The sequence below is a fragment of the Marmota marmota genome, unplaced genomic scaffold (genome assembly GCF_001458135.2).
Source record: "Marmota marmota marmota unplaced genomic scaffold, marMar, whole genome shotgun sequence".
NCBI classification, from domain to species: Eukaryota; Metazoa; Chordata; class Mammalia; order Rodentia; family Sciuridae; genus Marmota; species Marmota marmota.
In genome coordinates this window covers 9,711,562-9,731,425 of record NW_026000019.1, presented here as the reverse complement: position 1 = coordinate 9,731,425, position 19,864 = coordinate 9,711,562, and the positions used below count along the sequence as shown (strand labels likewise).

At 33.2% G+C, this 19,864-nt stretch overlaps 1 protein-coding gene across 1 annotated transcript in view; it reads right to left on the bottom strand.

The window, feature by feature from the left end:
• Positions 1–19,864, bottom strand: part of Edem3 (ER degradation enhancing alpha-mannosidase like protein 3) — a 79,850-nt gene that overhangs the window by 34,498 nt on the left and 25,488 nt on the right. The window contains exons 5-13 of the mRNA XM_048810216.1: positions 19,073–19,185; positions 17,875–18,028; positions 14,409–14,543; positions 11,310–11,415; positions 6,270–6,367; positions 4,560–4,685; positions 4,006–4,089; positions 1,806–1,889; positions 1,166–1,290 (exon numbers count right to left, since the gene is read on the bottom strand). Coding sequence (XP_048666173.1) covers positions 1,166–1,290; positions 1,806–1,889; positions 4,006–4,089; positions 4,560–4,685; positions 6,270–6,367; positions 11,310–11,415; positions 14,409–14,543; positions 17,875–18,028; positions 19,073–19,185 — 1,025 coding nt within the window. The remainder of the gene's footprint in view (positions 1–1,165; positions 1,291–1,805; positions 1,890–4,005; positions 4,090–4,559; positions 4,686–6,269; positions 6,368–11,309; positions 11,416–14,408; positions 14,544–17,874; positions 18,029–19,072; positions 19,186–19,864) is intronic.

The window sequence follows — 19,864 nt, the reverse complement described above, 5'->3', positions numbered from 1 at the left end:
AATGGCAGCATTTCGTTCCCTTTGCTGGGTGACCAAAGCAACGGGTGAGTCCTGACCGGCCCTCACAAGCCCCATCTCAGTCCTGTTGCCACTGCCTATGAAGGCTCGGTTGGTATTTACCTCCACAGTATTCAGCAGGACCCGGATGAGAAGCAGTTTCCGCGGGTTCTTTATCCCTGGGCCAGAGCAGTTCCGGGAGCCGGAATTCGGCCGCTCCATGCTCGGTGTATGTTCTGATAGGAGCAGGCTCCAAGAAGCAGTTTCCGCGGGTTATTTAGCACTGAGCCTGAGTAATTTGTCTGCAAGCCGCAGGCGAATGGCAGCCTGAAATTACCTGTTCTATGGCTGAATGAGCTGTGATCAGTCGAAAACAGGGATGGTGACATCAGCTCTCCAAGATGGTGGCCGCTGGCTTCCTCTGTGGTCTGACCGGTGTGGAGAACCGAATTGGACCGCTTCCTTCCCCTGTCTCAAACCCAGAATTCAGCACTGAGTACGGTGATTGCATGGCTGGCAGAAGCCTGTGGAAACTGCAGCGCTGTATCTTTGCATTGCTATCTCCTCGTTTCCCAGCACGCGCCGCAGACTAGCTGCGGGGAGATTTGCTGAATAAGCAGCGTGACCCTCCGTGCGGACAAATCTCTCGTGTTTGAGCCCCCGTAGCTGATCCTCGTGCGATGGAAATCCTTCCTCTAGGTTTTGGAGCACCCCAATTTTGCTGGAAATTCCTAACAAGATAGCTTTTAGCCTTTCTAACTCGTCATTCTCCCACACAGTGATGCGGTACACGGGGGTAATGCACTCCCTTCGCTGCCATCTCTTTAATTTTTTTTCTTGATAGTTTCTAACATCACACACAACATAAAAACTGTTAACAAAGGGGGAAAAACATTTCGAACACTCCTAATACCAAGGTTCTGATATTCAACAATTATTCATTCATCCATTTAAAACTTATTTGAGCACTTATTATATGCTATGGTAAAAATACAAACCTTCTGAAAAATTTTAAATGTGTCTATTCAAAAGAGCTTTAAAAATAAACACAATTGCATCCTCCACTTTACTTTATCAAAACATTAAACTTAGCTGAATCCTAGCAGGTATTTGTATTTTCTGCTGTTTCAGTTACCCTAAAAAAAGGGGGAGTTAGCAGTTGTTTTACCTGTCCTCATGACTTCCAGTACGAACATCCTTCATGGCAGCAAATCCGCAAGGCACTCTAGCATACTTATTTAAATTTTCAATAAGTGTTTTCCCTACTTCAAGGTAGTAAGGATCTCCTGTAGCCTATTAAAAAGGAGAATATATATATATATATATATACACACACATATATATATAGCTTATATATTACCCATTCATTTATCAAATATTTATTGAGTACTTCCTGGTGCCAGGCACTGTATCAGGCACTGTGATGCATGTTACACAGAACCTAAATCTGAAAATAAACCATGGATCTGCCTCACAGAATTTCTTAAACAATTGAAAATCTGCTCAATTGCAAACTTTAGCATTTAGATTAAATTTCTAATGCCCCAAAAGGTTTCCAGAGACACATGCTTTAGAAAGCAGCTCTAGAAAACCCAAATTCTCTTGAAAGAATTGTTTGGCTAAATATGTTGAAAAGGTATAAAATGTACACATAAAATCTTATATCTTTCAATAACTTTATGGGCTAGAAGAGTATAAATGGTGATATATCCAACCATTATAACATTAAATGTCAATTTCTATTATAAAAGAGTGAGAGATCCAACAGGGAATGGGGCTAAAAAGCAAAGAAAGGTAAAATATCTTACTTTATATAAGAAGTAGGTACTTTCTGCAAATTCTGGCCTTAAAGGATGTTGAGCCCAATGTACCCTGAAATCTGTAGTAAATGCCTGAAAAAAAACATAAAATGTGATTAAAAGAATGAGCAGGCAGTTCTAGAATATAAAGTGGCATATATTAACAGATAAAAGTAATTAAAATATCAATCATATATTTTCATTTATAAAACATAATTTTTCACTGCTAAAATCACAATTAATTTTTACCAAGGCTACCCTTTTTATCAGTTAAATGGATTACTCTGCAAATAGCCATTTGAGCTCTTAGGAAATCAAGAAAACTCAGTAAAAAAGTGATGAAATTCAGTAACTCTAATACATGAATCCTGATGGTTTATATAATTGCATTTTCTTTTTTTCCTTTTCCCACCATTTCCTCTTTTATTTTTGGTACTGGGGATTGAACTCAGGGGCATTCAACCACTGAGCCACATCCCCAGCCCTATTTATTTATTTTTTTTATTTTTTAGTTGTAGTTGGACACAATACTTTTATTTTTTACTTATTTTTATGTGGTGCTGAGGATCGAACCCAGGGCCCTGCACGTGCTAGGCAAGCACGCTACCACTGAGCCCCAGTCTCAGCCCCCAGCCATATTTTGTATTTTATTTAGAGACAGGATCTCACTGAGTTGCTTAGTGCCTTGCTTTGAACTCATGACCCTCCTGCTTCAGCCTCCTGAGCCGCTGGGATTACAGGTATGCACCACTGCGCCCAGCTTGACCATTCCCTCTTAATTATCACTTACCTAGTTCTCATAATTCCTTTTAAATTTCTGTAACTGACAAAAACTATATGTGGTACACAATATGATGTTTTGATATATGTGTATACATTGTGGAATGGTTAAATCAAGCATTTCCTAAACATTTTTTTGTGTGTGTGATGAGAAACATTTAAAATCTACTTTCATAGCTATTTTCAAGTATATATATTTCTATCTTAACATTATTTTAGTATATATTTTCTTTTCTAACAACCTCAAATCATTTGTGGAAGGGGACAAAGGAATTGATCAAAAATAAATCTTACTCTATTTGAAATTTAAATCTCTCAATAAGAGAGCCACCTGTTTAAAAAAGAAAGAGGAAACCAAAATCTTTATAGGAATCAAACAAAAATTTATGTGATAGATGTATTTGTTGAAACCTCATTTTATTCTTCCTGAATATGAACTTTCTCCATTGCCATGTCCTACTTACCTGAAGTTAATAAAACAATACTCTGTAAAACAAATGTATCAGGGAGCATTCTGAGTTAGTGGAATGCTTAGAACTCTCACAGAGAGTAAATAATCAGGGACAGAACAAGACCATCACATTTGGAAATTTGTAAAGGTACATTTCTGGAAAGCCAAAAGGCATGCTATTAAAATCTTGTCATATAGATCTAGTAAGAATACTTATTATTAATATAATGTTAAAATTAAAAAAAAAAAAAGTGTAATTCACAGCCAGTATGAGCAAGGCCAGATATTCTCCAAATTTCCAGGAAGCATGTGTGACCAACAAAAGTACACTTAATGTAAACAGGCATTAAACAAATCTTAGAAAATAAAAGACGACAGGATCTCCCTAGCAGGTAGGTACAGATGGAAAGTTAAAATGAGAGACTTAGTTTTCTCCTGTGTCTAGGGTGCTGAGGATACAACTTAGTGGTAGACAGCCTAGCATGTGTGAGGCCCTGGATTCAATCGCTAACACCATAGGGAAAAAAAATTGACAATATTGCAATGGCATGGGTTAGAAAGGTTGACAAACACTATGTTGGAATTTCTTTTTTTTTTTTTTTTTTTTACAAAAAAATAATATAATAACGGCATTATCCAAAAATTAAGCTGCTCACTTTGATACATGAAGAAAAGCAAAAACAGGGGCTGGGGTTGTGGCTCAGTGGTAGATGCTCGCCTAGCATACACAAGGCACTGGGTTCAATCTGCAGCACCACATAAATGTAAAATAAAGATACTGTGTCCACCTAAAACTAAAAAATAAATATTAAAAAAAAGAAAACATATAATGTTACATAAACAACAAAAAACCTATTTAACCAGGGGAAAATTAATTAAAAAGAGCAAACATGTTGCAAACATGTTATGAAGATGTCATTTTTTTTTAATTAGCAATTTACAGTATATATGTGAGAATTTCAAAGATTACTTGCTTACCTCTGGTAGAAAATTGTGTTTTTTAATAACCTGATATAGCATTTCATGAGTTTCAATAGCAGGTCTAATATCCCCCTTTAAAACCTAGAAGTCAAAAACCACAAAATGACCCAATAAAATATGAGTTAATTTTATATATAGTCATTTTACAAATGGATCTGAGTATATTAAGACAACTTTGGAAAGGGACTATATTTTGTCATTCAATTTTAGAGATCATAAATGTACTTAATTAAAATAATTTTATTTTAATATCAACAAAATGTACTAGGAGAAGAAAAGTGAGGAATGGTGGAATGAATCTGACCTTTCTTCTGCACATACATGACTATACCACAGTGAATTTTCATCTTTATGCACATCTATAATGCAATGATTTAAAAAAACTATAAATAAGTAGAAGAAAGATCAAGGGGGTAAAGGAAACAGGGGGAAGTAATGGGGACTGAATCGGAACAAATTATATTCCATGCTTATATAATGTCAAAATGAACCCTAACATTACGTATAACTATAATGAATTTAAGAAGAAGAAGAAAATGTCCTCTCCATACCTGTAAGCCTGGAAAAAAGGCAAGCAAAGCATCCATCCAAGTCCGAGCATTCAGCATTGGTTTGTGGATATGCACATCAAGTAGAAGAGGGGGCTGGCTGATGTACCTCATTATGGCATCATAGTGCTAAGAGATTATAATAATGTGTTCATTAAAGTAGACTGAAAAACACATGCTACTCTAAATATACTAAATAGTGCAGTCAAGAAATTAAGCCTAAATTTATGTTCATAAATAAATTCACATCTGTTAACTGTGGAAATACTTGAATTATTTTAGATGGAATTTTTTCTGAAACATATATTCTCCCTTATGTCCTTTAAGTCAGATGCAGAATACTAAGGACTGTATTTAATATGAGATTCTTAGAGGAATAAATCCAAACATCCCTACCTCCTTTGGGGATCAGCCTGTGGTTAGCATGCCTTTGCGGCCCAATGATGCTCTTAGCTCTCTTGGAATACAGTCACAGGCTTCTATGCTACAGACTTAGTTTTCTTCTGTGTCTAGGAAGTTTGGTGCATTCTCAGCTAACTGGTGCTCACGACTACTGAAGTTAACATAACATCACTGTTCCTACTCTTATGGTCTCCTATCTTTGCTTTTTACACTCTTAGCAACTCTTTTTCTCCTTCTTTTGTCTTCTCCTTGATATTTCTCAGCTTTCTAAAGAGGACAAGCTGTGTTAATGAGCCAACAAAAGGTTATCTGTCCAAATTCACCTCAAGAAAAATCTTACTGTAATCTAACAAAGAATATACGTGATACTATTTTTAAAGCATTCAACTTTGCTAGCTTGTCTACTCTTTGCTAATCACTATTACTAAGTACCTGCCACATGTTAAGGCACTCTTCTAATCCCTTTATGTATATGTATGTTTATTTAATCCTCCCAATAGCCATATAAATAGTATTAATACTTGCATTTCATAAATGAGAAATAAAGGCCAACAGGGTTATTAAACTTGCCCAAAGTCACAAAACTAACAGGCGGTACAATCAAGATTTAAAGCAGGATGGCTCTCATACTTTTACCCTCTTACTGTCTCACATATGTAATGTGGGTGAACTGATGGGGTGGATAAAAAAAAGAAAGAAAGAAAGAAAAAAGGTAAAAATTATGGTTAAAAAACATAATGATATAGCCTATGAGTTTGCCATATTAATTTCAGTTTGCTTCACTTACAAAGGCAATGCAATTGAGCTCAACAATCACCCCACTCCCCCAAAATTAAGACTGTGGTGCTGATTCAGTCCTGACACTTATAGACCTGATTCTGAAATGCACTGTCATTAGTTTCTCCAAATTCTGCTCTATTTGGTATCATCAAAGACTAAGCCAAACTTTCAAGATTCAAATAAAATTGGATTCCAAAGGAAAAAGCTAACTGTAACTTATTCCAATAACTGTCTTCCTTGCACAAAAGATTAGGTAAAACTCAAATCTACATATTTTATTACTTATTGGCAAATCTAGAAAATTTCTGATAAAAGATTAAAAAACAAACTACTATGTAAGTTAATTTTTTGAAATGTATGTAGCTTTTACACTGTCTCTGACTAATATCATCAGGAAATTCTGACAAAAAACTACCAAACATTTAAAAACAAATTATTTTTTAGACTGCAACTCAGGCAATTGAGTTTCTATCAAAATCTTAACTCAAATGAAATTGGCTATAAAATTAATACAAAATTTGATCAACTTACTGTATTAAATCTTTCCAGAAAACTGTCATCTCCAAGCAAGACATAGGCTTTCAAGAGATACTCATAATATGAATCAATCCCTGCTCCAACTCCACTATCTATAGAAAATACATATAAATGATCCTTCATTAAACAAGTCTTAAAAATTCTTTATAGAGTACAAATGAGGGTACGAGTATATCAATAATGAAAAATTAGTCTAAACACGAAATTGTTTAAAGTAAAAATTATACATTTACAGAAATATTAACCCTACTATATAAATAATAGTTCCCTTGTTGATAATAGTTGTTTTTTTCTTTTAAAATCACTTTGTAAAATTGTTTACAAAGGGCTTATTTAAGAGCAAGAGATATTAGAAAAGACATATGGAAGATGGAATAGAAACAACAGTGATTTAGATAACAGGAATCACAAAGAAATAAAGGTGAAAAGGATAAAATACCTAAAAAACTAACTATCAATTTTTAGCAATTAAAGATTTTAAAAGAAAGGGCCCACATAATATAGAAAGGAAAGATACAGAGGAAAACCTATACCTAAAATTATAGTAATTCTTTTCAAAATTTCTCCTTGTCTTTGATATTCATACTCCTTCAGAAAGAAAGAGAAGACCACATATAAAGGCACTGAAATAAAAATGATATCACTTTGTGTGTATGTGTGTGTGCGTGTGGTACTAGGGATGGAACCCAGGGCCTTGCACACACTAGGCAAGTGCACTACCACTAAGCTGCATCCCCAGCACTTGCTGTCATATTTTAAAAACTGGTTTAAGAAGACAATAGAGTGCTGACTTTAGCAGCACCTATACTAAAATTGGATCATGAAGCGTTTCATGTATTTAATTAACAATATTTCAGTTTTCCCAATTCTTTGTGTATACAGTATTAAACAAAGTGCTTCTAAATGAAAGAATAATAAGCATTTCAATCCCAGTTTTAAAAAAAAAAGACAAAAGAGCTGTATTTTCAAAACTTCACTCAAACATGAAAGCACAATAAAGATATTGATAGGCATAATCCCTCAGCAGTTATTAAACACAAGAGTTTAGGTTGAAATGCAATATCCCTTGGTATGTGCAGGAGACTGGTTTCAGGACTCCTGGTAGATACCAAATCCAAGGATGCCCAAGTACCTTACATAAATCAGTGTAGTATTTACATACAACTTATGCCCATCCTCCCATTTACTTTAAATTGTCTTTAGATTACTTATAATACCTAATGTGATATAAATATTAAGAAAATGGTTATTATACCATATTGTTTAGAGAATGATGACAAGAATAATAAGACTTTACATGTTTCGTACAGATACAATTTTTTTCTAGATATTTTCAATTCACAATTGGTTGAATCTGCGAAGGCAGAACGAACAGATACGGAAAGCTGACTCTACTTTTTGTTTTTTGGGGGGTATGGGGATTGAACTCGGGGTCACTCACCACTGAGTGACATCCCCAGTCCTATTTTATATTTTATTTAGAGACAGAATCTCACTGAATTGCTTAGGGCCTTGCTTTTGCTGAGGCTGGCTTTGCACTCCTGATACTCCTGCCTCAGCTTCGGATTACAGGCCTGCGCCAACATGCCCAGCCTGTCTCTACTTAAATAAGAAGAGAGACAAACCCAGATGTTGATAGGGAGAGAGAAAGAGAGAACTCTAAGACTAAAAGAAAAAAAGAGACAAAGGGATGGGAGAATATACTAAAGTTTATGTTTTCAGGAGGCAAATGCAGGCATCAATGAAAAACAAAAGGATTCAAATGAAAAATAGAAAAGGGACATACTGAAATAATATTAACATAGTATAAAGAATGTTGAAATATATTAAAATATCAAATATATAAATGGACTAAAATTAATAATTACGAGACAAAGACAAAACAGATTTAAAGATATATATTTTACCAAAGACACACTTATAGCATAAATACCTGCAAAGACTGAACATAAAAGAATGGAAAAAGACTTATTAGGCAAATGCTATGCAAGATAAAGCTGATGTAGTTACTACCAGACAAAATACACTTTCAGACAGAGCATTATTAGAAATGGACAGGGTCACTACATAATGTTAAAAGGTTTAATTAAGAAGAGAAAGCAATTTAAAATGAATGCACTCAACAGAATATGTAAAGCAAAATCCAAAACTATAAAAAGAGCATTGTTGGAAATTTACCTAATTTTCTTAATGATTAATAGATCAAGCAAACAGAAAATTCACTAGGATGTACACAATATTATTAGTAACCGAGCAAACTAACATACATAGGGTTCTAATCTGACAACTGGAAAAATTACAATTTCTCTTAAGCATATGTGGAACATTTATAAAAACTGACTATGTTCTAGGCCAAAAAGAATACTTCAACAAGTTTCAAAGGATAGGTGTCACACAGACCATAAACATCATACATGTAGCATACAGACCACTGAACTGTAACTATTATAAAATTTTTAAAAATATCTCCCTATATTTGTAAAGTGGAAAACACTGCTAAAAATTCTAAGAAAGTAGAAATCTGTGAGAAGCAGTTTTACCTGTCATTACAAACACAAATCAACTCCAGATGGCTTAAGAATTTCAATGTCAATAATAAAACTTAAAAACTTCTAATACTTAAATATCTTATGGACCTCTGATTAGTAAGAGAGTCTAAACAGGACAAAAAAGTATTGATCATAAAATCACAGATTGATAAGTACAACTATATTAAAAATTTAAAAGAACTTAAAGTCAAAGTTGTGAATCATAAACTGGAAGAAGATATATGTGATACACACAACTGACAAAGAATTAGTATTAAGAATATATAAAAAACTTTTACAAATAATTCTTTTACAAAAGCACACACGAACCCAAAAGAAATGGAAAAAGTACAAGACCACACAATTTAAAAAATAAGGAAACATACATGACCAATAAATATGAAGTATTCAGCATCATTAGTGGTCAAGAAAGGATGTTATTTAGAAACTCATTTGTATGGCAAATACTTTAAAATCTAACAATATACAATATACAATGTTGGAGGGCATGTCAATTCACAGGTAATCTTATAGTATAAAGTGATGAAATAACTGTGAAAAACATTTGGACATTATCTCCTGAAGCTGAACATTAACTTATCTTCTGACTTAAAAATTCCACTCCTAGGTACATGGCCAAGAGAAACTCTTAAGACATGTACAACTGGAGTAAACAACAAAAATATTCACAACACTATTGCTCACAATAGCAAAATTCTATAAGCAAATGCCCATGATGGATTTAGTAATTCAATAAATTATCAAACAGCAATTAAAAAATTATAACTCCATGCAACAATATGCATGAATCTGAGTAATGTAATATTAAGTGAAAAAAGTCTCATAGGGGCATCAAATATGACATCCTTTAATAAAATTTAAAATAAAACAAACTACACATTTTTAAGAATACATGTAGATTTAATAAAATTTAATTAAATGGAAATTAAGAGAACAATCAACATAAAGATGATGACTACTTCAAGTGGAAGGAGGCAAAGGTGTGGAGTTACAAAAGTGGGGAGAATCAAGGACCATGTACAATAGTATATTATCAAGTTGCTGTTGTAATGGTTCATTAGTGAGTATTTATTATAAAAAAATGATTAAATAAAATGGGTCATGTATGGACCAATGATTAGAGTGTAATGTCATAAGTCAAGAATTATGACCAATTCAAAATTAATTATGATTAATTAATTTATACAAGAGGCCTAAAGTAGGTTTAAAAAAAAAAGGAGAAAAAATGCAGAATTTTGAAGCCTACATTCAGTTTCTTTCAGAAACCATTCAGATAAAACTTAGGAAAATTTTTATGATACTGAAAAGATAATAGTTTTATTTTAATGTTTAATAAACAATTATATAACATAATTTTACTTATTTAAATATAGGCAATTGTTTCTTATTTTATACAGAAACAAGATAAGCCCCGTGGAACATAGAGAATTATATAAAAAAAGATAATCTCATTAGGAACATTCTAGTATATTTCCATTCTTTGATGTTTATTTTATAGGGGCATTTTTTTCATTTAATTTTATTTTCTTATTGATGTATCTCATCTATACATAATGGTGGGTTTCATTGTTACATATCTGCATATACATAAAAACACAATTTGCTTAATTTCGCCACCAAATACACCCCCACCCTTCCTTCCTTCCCCCACCTCCACTCTAATGGTTATCCTTCTAATTCCATGGCATTATAGGGCTGTTTTATAAATATAAAATTATATTCTTTATACAATCATATCCTATGTGTTCATATAACATTGCAATGTTTATTTCCTTACTTCTAATTCATTTTAGTAACTTAATAGTTCAACATTCATATAAAATAATTTTCTTAGCTATTCTTTTTTCCAGTGTTAAAAATAACTATATGATGAACACCTTTAGGGACAATTTTCTATAGCTTTTATTATGCTAAATTAAAGAAGTAAAATTATTGATCAAATTATTAATTAATTTAATTAATAAAAATATTAATGAGCACTTCATAGTAAATGTAGTGTGCCAAGGAGGCACTGTTCTAAATGCTTTACATTAACTCATTTAATCCTCACAATCAGTCCATAAAGTGCTGTTATTATCCCCATTTTACAGATATGGGGATGTTAATATGGAGAGGCACACAGAAATTAAACAACTTGCCTCTGATTATACAGCCTCAATTCCAAAAATATGACTCCAGAGTCCATGTTCTTAGCTACTATGCTACACTTTATTTCCAGAGGTAGGAAAAAAACCCATGAAGGACTGATAACATTAAATATGCCCACTAAGCTATACCTTGATGTGAGATGGCTGAGGTATCCAGATCCTGTAGTCCTCAAATAAATTAATTCTAGTGTTTCATCTATACCCTATACCTACAATGCCATACCTATAAAGGCATGAAACAGAAATTATACAAAGATTATTTGAAAAAATGAAATCCTTTATTTCCCAACTATTATGAGGACATGAAGGTTTGAATTTTAAAAGCCCAAGTTACATACCTTTCCGCACCCAATCTCCAGTATGAATATTGATAGTCACACCCACTAAATTACTACTTCGCTGTCTTTTTTCCCATAGAAAATCAAGAGCTTTTCTTGCATATTCCTAAAATTTAAAAAGAAAAGCAAACTTGAAGAACTGCATGCCTTTGGAAAAAAGGAAACAAACAAAAATCAAAGGCCCACAGGATATTTTAAGAATTAAGTAGGGCTGGGGATGTGGCTCAAGCGGTAGCGCGCTCGCCTGGCATGCGTGCGAGCCGGGTTCGATCCTCAGCACCACATACAAACAAAGATGTTGTGTCCACCGAAAAATAAATAAATAAATATTTAAAAAAAAAAAAAAAGAATTAAGTAAAATTCTTAAGCTAACCATTTATAATATAAACGTCTTTGAAGTCATTTCTTGGCTCTTTTTCAGTCAGTCTATTTAAGGACTCCGAAAATGCTTTTTAGTGGCAGTGATCCCACTTTGAGATCACCCATTTTCATTTAAACTTATAGTACACCTTCACAACACACATGTATCATTAAATTATATTAATGGCTGGCATATTAAATGCACTTGTTAATATAATTTCTGTCACTTAAATGATCTAAGGAGTATCTAACCTCCTTAGATTCTTTATTGGAAGAGAATTTTAAAGTTGGAATGCTATCTTTGAAAGAGTCATTTCAGAACCTCTCTCTTTGTGGGGGAAGGAAGTACTGCGGATTGAACCCAGGGGTGTTCTACCAATGAGCTACATCCCTATCCCTTTTTATTTTGAGACAGGGTCTTGCCAAATTACCCAGGCTGGGTTCCAACTTGAAATTCTCCTCCCTCTGCCTGGATTAGAGGTGTGTACCACAGTGCTCTGCTAGATCCTACTTTAAATGACACATGACATCATTAGTAAAAAGTTAGTAAATTAACTAGGTTTCTGAATATTTATTTGGTGTTATCAAACTTACAACCTTATGACAACTTTTTATGTTTTCATTTTTAACTACTGAATATGAAATTAAAATGATTTCTGATTAAATTCTTAGTGTGGGATAAAAATGTTAGAAAATATAGAAGCAAAGGGCATGTATAGGTGAAGTTAATTTCAGAACACAAGCCTAATAGAAGTACCACTATAAAAGAAAAAAATCATTAAACCAATCTGCCACTTTGTATATTTAAGAATAGAGTGTAAAGCAGGGCGTGGTGGCTCATGACTGTTAATCCCGGCAGCTTGGGAGGCTGAGGCAAGAAGAATGCAAGTTCAAAGCCAACCTCAGCAACTTAATGAGGCCTTAAGCAACTTAGTGAGACCCTGTCTCAAAATAAAGTACAAAATAGGCTGGGGATGTGGCTCAGTGGTAGAGAGTCCCTGGGTTCAATTCCCAGTCCAAAACAACAACAACAACAAAAAGACCCAGTGAAATAGAAAACTTAACCAAAATTTAAAATGGAACTCTAGGACACTAATACAAGAACTCAGACTTTTTCATAGGTTAGACCAAGGTTGGCAAACTTTTTCTGACAAGGGCTTGACAGTAATTATTTCAGGCATTATATGCCATGTTGTCACTGATCAAAATTCTCAACTGTTACTGTAACACAAAGCAGTCATAGGCCAAAATAATTAAGCATGACTGTGTTCTAATAAAACTTTTTTTTTTTTAAATACAAAAATAGAGAGGGTTGGGCATATAGCTCAGTGGTAGAGCAATTGGTGAGCATGTGCTAGACTCTGGATTCAATCTCGAATATCATTACTTAAAAAAAAAAAAAGCAGGTAGTGGCTAGATTTGGTCCACAGACCAGTTTACCTATTATATCAATGCTCTGTCCATCAATTGCATCAGGTTGCTTCTCTGAAAATCAATTACTGTATACTCAAGAAGTTTTTTAAAAAATCATGATTTTCAATAGATTTAGTTATAAACACAAACAAGCCCAGTGGAAAGAGTATGAACTTTGAATTCAGAAAGAGATGGATTCTAATTCCAACTGCATTCATTCACCCACTAGCTCTATAGATCTCTTATCCTCTCTTAGCCTTATTTTCCTCACCTTTAAATTCATCAACATCTCTGAGTTTGTGGCTCATATTTAAAAGTATGCAATAGTATTTATACTTTTTAATGAAGGTAAAACATTAATCAACAAGGTATGGAATAAGATTTTAAAAGATTACCTGTTCCACCATGATAAACGTGTCCTTAAGACATCTGAACATACAGACACACACATACACAAAAAGATCATTTCACTTGTTTTATTTATAGTTTGATCCAATGTCTATAATGCTGGTATGCATTTCTTATTTCTGTTTTGTCCATGTGTACCATTTGCTGAATTTTCAAAAACTCACCTAAGTCATATGTTTGAAAAAGAGGGTGCTTTATGTAACTACTGCACTCCAGTGACAGGCTTACATAATTAGCTTTTCAAAAAGAGAGAGAGACAGAGACACACACATAGCTACACCACAACAAACTATGTGGATGTTAAGTCTTCTAGATAATATTTCCCTTGGAGTAAATACATTTATGGATCAGACTCTCAATCATGACTTAAATGCAAAAACTTCACTATGGTTTTAGCAGAGTAGTGAAGGTTTCCGAAATGCAACTGACTGTTCAGAAGTCTAACAAAACAGACATAGTACTTCATATAAGACATTTGTATTAAGGAGCCATGAAATATTTTTAAAAAAATATTTTTTAGTTGTTGATGGACCTTTATTTTATTTGCTTATTTATATGTGGTGTTAGGAATTGAACCAAGTGCCTCACATGCGAGGCAAGCGCTCTGCTGCTGAGCTACAACTCCAGCCCAAGGAGCCATGAAATATTTATATAATATAGCTAAACAATCTTCTAAGAACAAAACTAAACTTTTACTTTGTAGTTTGTGAACAAAATACAGAGTGATATTTAACATAATTGCTTCGCAATGACTTTGATGTTTTCAACAATTAAAAACTATGTAATAGAATTAGATGAAAAGTTCATTAAAATAACAGTTATCCTCCAACTGATAATCTTAAAACTTAACCAAAGGAAAACAAATATGAAAAGAGCTATGCCCAATACCCAGGAGATCAAAGACCATGAAAAGCAAACCTCAAATATTGTTGCTCCTGTGAATCGACTTAAAGCAGCAAACTCAAGGATCAAGGTACCTGCACATGCTGTACAGGTATCTGTCTCAGTTCCCGTGCGAGCTTCCGGTTTTCTGATGCCAAACTTTAAATTGATCTATTATAGAACCAGAAGACTATAATTAGCAACTATCAAGAGATATTAGATTTTTTGATAAGAAATTACCTTTTTATCAAATCATGAAAAATAATTCATGAAATAACTGATCACTGAGATTTACTCTGATGAGCTTTGTGACTTTCCAATTAATATCTAAGGAAACACATTCTAAGCACATAATATTCATGTGCCATTTTCTACAAAATTAGCAAGAAGGATTCAATCTTTCTTTTATTTTATTTTTTAGCTTATGGGAATCCTATTGTTGACATTTGGTTTAGAAGCTGGTAGGCTCCTGTCCTCTTGACTAGGCCTCCAGTGCCTGATATAGAGCAGGCACTGGTAATGGTGTCCATTTATTAGTGTAGATGTTAGAAACAAAAAGCTTATTGCCCTACTTACTTGAAGGCTTAAGACAAAAAGATATAAAAGTATTAATAAACTTTTATATTTAGAAGGACTCTGAACCTGGTTCTTCCTGATCTTGAGTTCCTGAAAAATCACAAAGTGGTTTTTAAAAAGGATACTTTTTTATCGAAAAGTAAAACAATAAATTACCTACACTAAATTTATCTATATTATCTCTTTGCTATCCTGGAAAATCCTTAAAACATGTACAAATCATAACAGAATTTCTATTAACCCTGTATTTTAGGACATGATCATTACTCGACCTTAGGAGTAAGACCTTATCTGAAAAGTGGACAAGTTGCTTTCAATTAACTTTAAAGAAATGGCAATATGTAGTGTGGATAAGCTTTAAAGGTCAGTTTAAAAAATGTCCAGTAGCTCTTACAACAGCATTTCTGTCTAGCAAATTCTTTTGGTTTAAAAACAGTAACACAAATTTTATCAATTATGTATGATATCTAAGACAGAATGGTTACACAAATTTTCACAGGCAAAAGCAGTTACTTACTAAGTATGTAGAAGGAAGGATAGAAAGACATTTTCTTCTGTAGTCTCTTTTTTTAAAAAATTTGAAAAAATCTTCTTGAGATTTCAAAGGATAAGAAAATGTTACTTTGTTTACTATAATGCTCATGGTATCTTCTATTGCAATTCCATACTTGCTTTTCATATTATGGTAAAAGTAAAGAAATGCTAGATTCTTCAAAATACAGCACCTCTATTTATAACAAAAACTAAAAATATTCACTAAAAATAAACTTAATTAAGTAAATATCTATATATTGTTAAAAAATAGTTTAAAATTGCTTCTAATTTTAATAAGTTGAAAGTGAATCAACAAAAAAATTTAAATAATAAGCATATAGATTCACATTAAAGAGATTCTATTTTTTTCTCATTAAATTGGTAAAAAAAATGATAACATACAGTGTTGGCCCCAGCACCATGGCACATGCACTTTTATGTAAAACTGAAAAGGTACAGAAGAAACTTTCCGGGAAGCAATTGGGCAATTAAGTAATTCCTCTTCTAGTAATTTAGCTTAAAGAAAAAATAAAAAATGTAGTCTTTTTTTTTTTTTTTAACAGATTTAAGAATGTTTTTACACATGTAAGAATGTTCACAGGAAAACCTATTTAAAATATCAAAAACTGGAAACTTAAATTGAGGCTTATTTCTAGGCTTTTTCATTAAAGAAAAAAGTGCTGATCTTAACCCACTAAAATTAAAGGATAAGTAATGGGATGTGTACTCTAATTTGAAAAGCACTAGCTTTTAACATGCTATATGTCTACCTAGTCAAAGATGGCTTTTTTTTCTTTTTTTTTGTGGGGTGGGTACTAGGGAATTAACTCAGGAGCACCAAGTCCTATTTTGTATTTTATTTAGAGACAGGGTCTCACTGAATTGCTTGGCACTCACTTTTGTTACAAAGATAATTTCTTGATGGAGAAAACAGCCTTACTGATTTATACTGATAGAGAAGTAACGCCAAGTAATAGATAAAGTAGGCCTAAAAATATGGACTGAAAAAAAAAAAAAACCCAGGCATTTCAGGGGAACCTAGACTGCTTTGGTTGAGGTGGAAAAATGATTCCACTGGGGTATGGTACTATAAGAGAATGCAAAAAAAGTCTACAGTCTAAATATGAAGAATTCTAAATGATAAAGAACACTTAATACAATAGGGACGATGAATGAGCAAAACTTTTAAGTTATGCTTTAGTAATATTAATTTTTCAAGTGCTCTGGATCATAAACCAGAGAGAAAAGAGTAGGATAGGTATTTATAGAAGTTTAGAGAAAAAATTTATTTGTTTCAACAGTATAGCTGCAATAAGAAAAGTAAAAAAGTGATAGAGCTTGGTAACGCCTGAGGTATCTGACTTTGATAAAAGGAAGAAAATAACAGTGCTAATAAAGAATGAAAAAAATCAGAAGAGACAGCTCTTTCCATCTTCAATGACCTCCTTCCCCCTGCTTTAAATAAAAAATTCTCTCAGAGGAAAAATCAAATAAAAAAATTCCCACAATGACTCTATTGCCAGCATTCCTTTAACTACCAACACAGAAGAAACCCCCAAATAAGTGGTCCACATGAACTTTCTACCTACTTTGGATTCTTCTTTCCCCTTTAATTTACCCTACTACAACCTTCAAGTTTCTGTTTGCACTCGATTCTCCTCAAGTTTTCTAGGATGGCGTGTGTGTGTGTATGTGTGTGTGTGTGTGTGTGTTACTAGGAATTTAAGCAAGGGTGCTTCACACATGCCAGGTGAGTACTCTACCACTCAGTCCCCCACCTCTTTTTTTTTTTTTTTTGAGGCCCTGTATTACTAATTTGCCCAGAATGGCCTTGAACCTGGGATCCTCCTGGCTCAGCCTCCCAAGTAGCATTATCTGGGATTATAGGAGTGTTGCCATCATGATTGGTGAACATCTCCTTTATAAGTTCCCATTTTTGGATTTTATAATACTATTCATATTTATATAATTATAATACTATTCACCAGCTCTACCTCCTCCTCATTCCTCTGTCTGTCCCCTCTTCTCTCTGAATCTTTTCCTTTGGAGAATAATACCTACCTGCTCTCAGTGCTTTGACTATAACTTCAGCACAAACAATTCTGGCTCAAGGTTTAGTCTAGCATATATTTCTTCCTTCTGCAGCATAATCCAAATTGTTATACAGAGACACAGCAAAGCTTAAACTAATCTAATTCTCACATCACTCAAATGTAAGTTAATTGAAATGTCAATATAAATTTGTTATATAGCTTTGAAGCATTTTTTTCCAGTGCTAATAAAGAATGAAACCATTGAGAAACAATGGCTCTGATCAAAAAAACATTTAAATGTTTTGTAAAACAACAAAGGAAGTATACAAAGACTGTTATACATATTTAGAATTACTTACTCTTGGGTAAGGAAGGCCACTGGTAGTATTGAAAGCTGGTAAAAGTTTGTAACCCAATTGCTTTGCCATTTGCAGAAGTTCATCATTGTACCACTGCATGTATTCACCTTTTTCTTTCAGCATGATTGCCAGTGAGTGTCCACCCAAAAGACCCCTGTGATCACAGAGATGAAATATTATCCACCTCTTACAGACACTTAAACATACCACCTAAAAATGTGTGAGCATTTTGTTATCAACAAGTAAGCATAAGTAAGGAAAGACCATAGAAGTCCTTAATTATTTACTGGCTACTTATGTTATGGCAAACTATTAGAATTACATAGCCAACATCAGATATTCTATGTTATTGTAAAGTGTTTGGCATTTTTAAATACACTAAATTTTCTTAAAACAAAGAACATCCTAACATCTAACAAATGTGACAAATTAATCTTAACAAATTGCAAACTTAAAAATTTATCACCATAACATTTTAAAAATAAAAACCTTCTACTCCAGTAAGTGTAAAAGATTCATAAACTCTGAAAAGCTACATTACCACTCATATTTAATTGAAGAGCAGACTTACTTGAACAAAAGGAAATGAGGTACAATAATATAAAAGTAATTATTAAGTATAAAAATTAACTAATGTTGAAATGAATGACTAAATCTTATAATTACACATTTAAAAAAATTTTTTTAGTTGTATGTGAACACAATATCTTTATTTTTATTTGTTTATTTTTATGTGGTGCTGAGGATCGAACCCAGGGCCTCACGCATGCGAGGCAAGCGCTCCACCACTGAGCTACAACCACAGCCCATAATTACACATTTTTAAGCACCCCAAGATCATTTCACATTGTTTAGTTGAAAGGCAATCCTATAAATTTGAATTAATTTGGCTTTGTTGAGAGGTGCATGGCTAAGGTTAACCAACTATGGAAGCTAGTGAATAAACCTGTGACATAGCTAATATGACCTATGTCCAACCTACTGTTGCTTTTTACATAGGGAATACCTCTGATGTGCAGCCTCCACTCCAAAACCAGCTGCTGTCTGTGACCAATATAAAGCAAGGTTTTCCTAACTCTGTGGGACAATACTCCAGTTTTTTAACATAAGAAACTACTTCCTTACCTTTGATCCATAAGCAATTTACCCTAAGCTTCTCAATTACTAAAATTAAAGCATTGGTGGCTTAAGTACTCACCCCAGAACTCTGATGTTTGTTTCAAAGACAGAAACAACGACATCATTATCTAAATTAACATCTCTTAAAACTTTTCTCACAGCTTCCTCAAATTCTTTAGTTTTATTTAATACCTAGGAGAAGAAAATTACAAAATGAAGTTCTTTTCTACAAAGTCAAGGACAAATATTCTCAGAATGAGCTACTAAAAGCAACTTAGAATACTTTAAAATGCAAAAAAGTGGCATATATAATAATTAATATTTCCCTTAAGTGTATTATAAAAATGTGATATCTCAAACTAAAAAAAATTAAATGCCTAATTACATAGCCTCTTTATACCTTTCTTTTTTAGACATACTGAAGTATCTTTTTTTTTTTTTAGTTGTAGTTGGATACAATACCTTTATTTATTTATTTATTTTAATATGGTGCTGAGGATCAAACCCAGGGCCTCCTACATGCTAGGCAAGCGCTCTACTACTGAGCCACAACCCCAGCACCATACTGAAGCATCTTTAAAACTTTAAAACAATCATTAGCAAAACTGATACTAGTTTCTTAGTACATGTTGGGCATCTCTAAGCCAAAAATTAGAAATCTGAGCATTTTTGAGTTTTCAAGGTTATATTGGCATTACTCAAAATGTTTCTGATTTTGGATCATTTCAGATTTTTGGGTTAGGGATCCAAAAAAGTAAAGGCTATTACAGCACACCAAAATACAAAAACTGAAATCTCTAACACTTCTGGTCCCATGTATTTCAGGAAACCACCAACCCTCATAAATATGTGTGTTTCTCTCTCTCCCCAC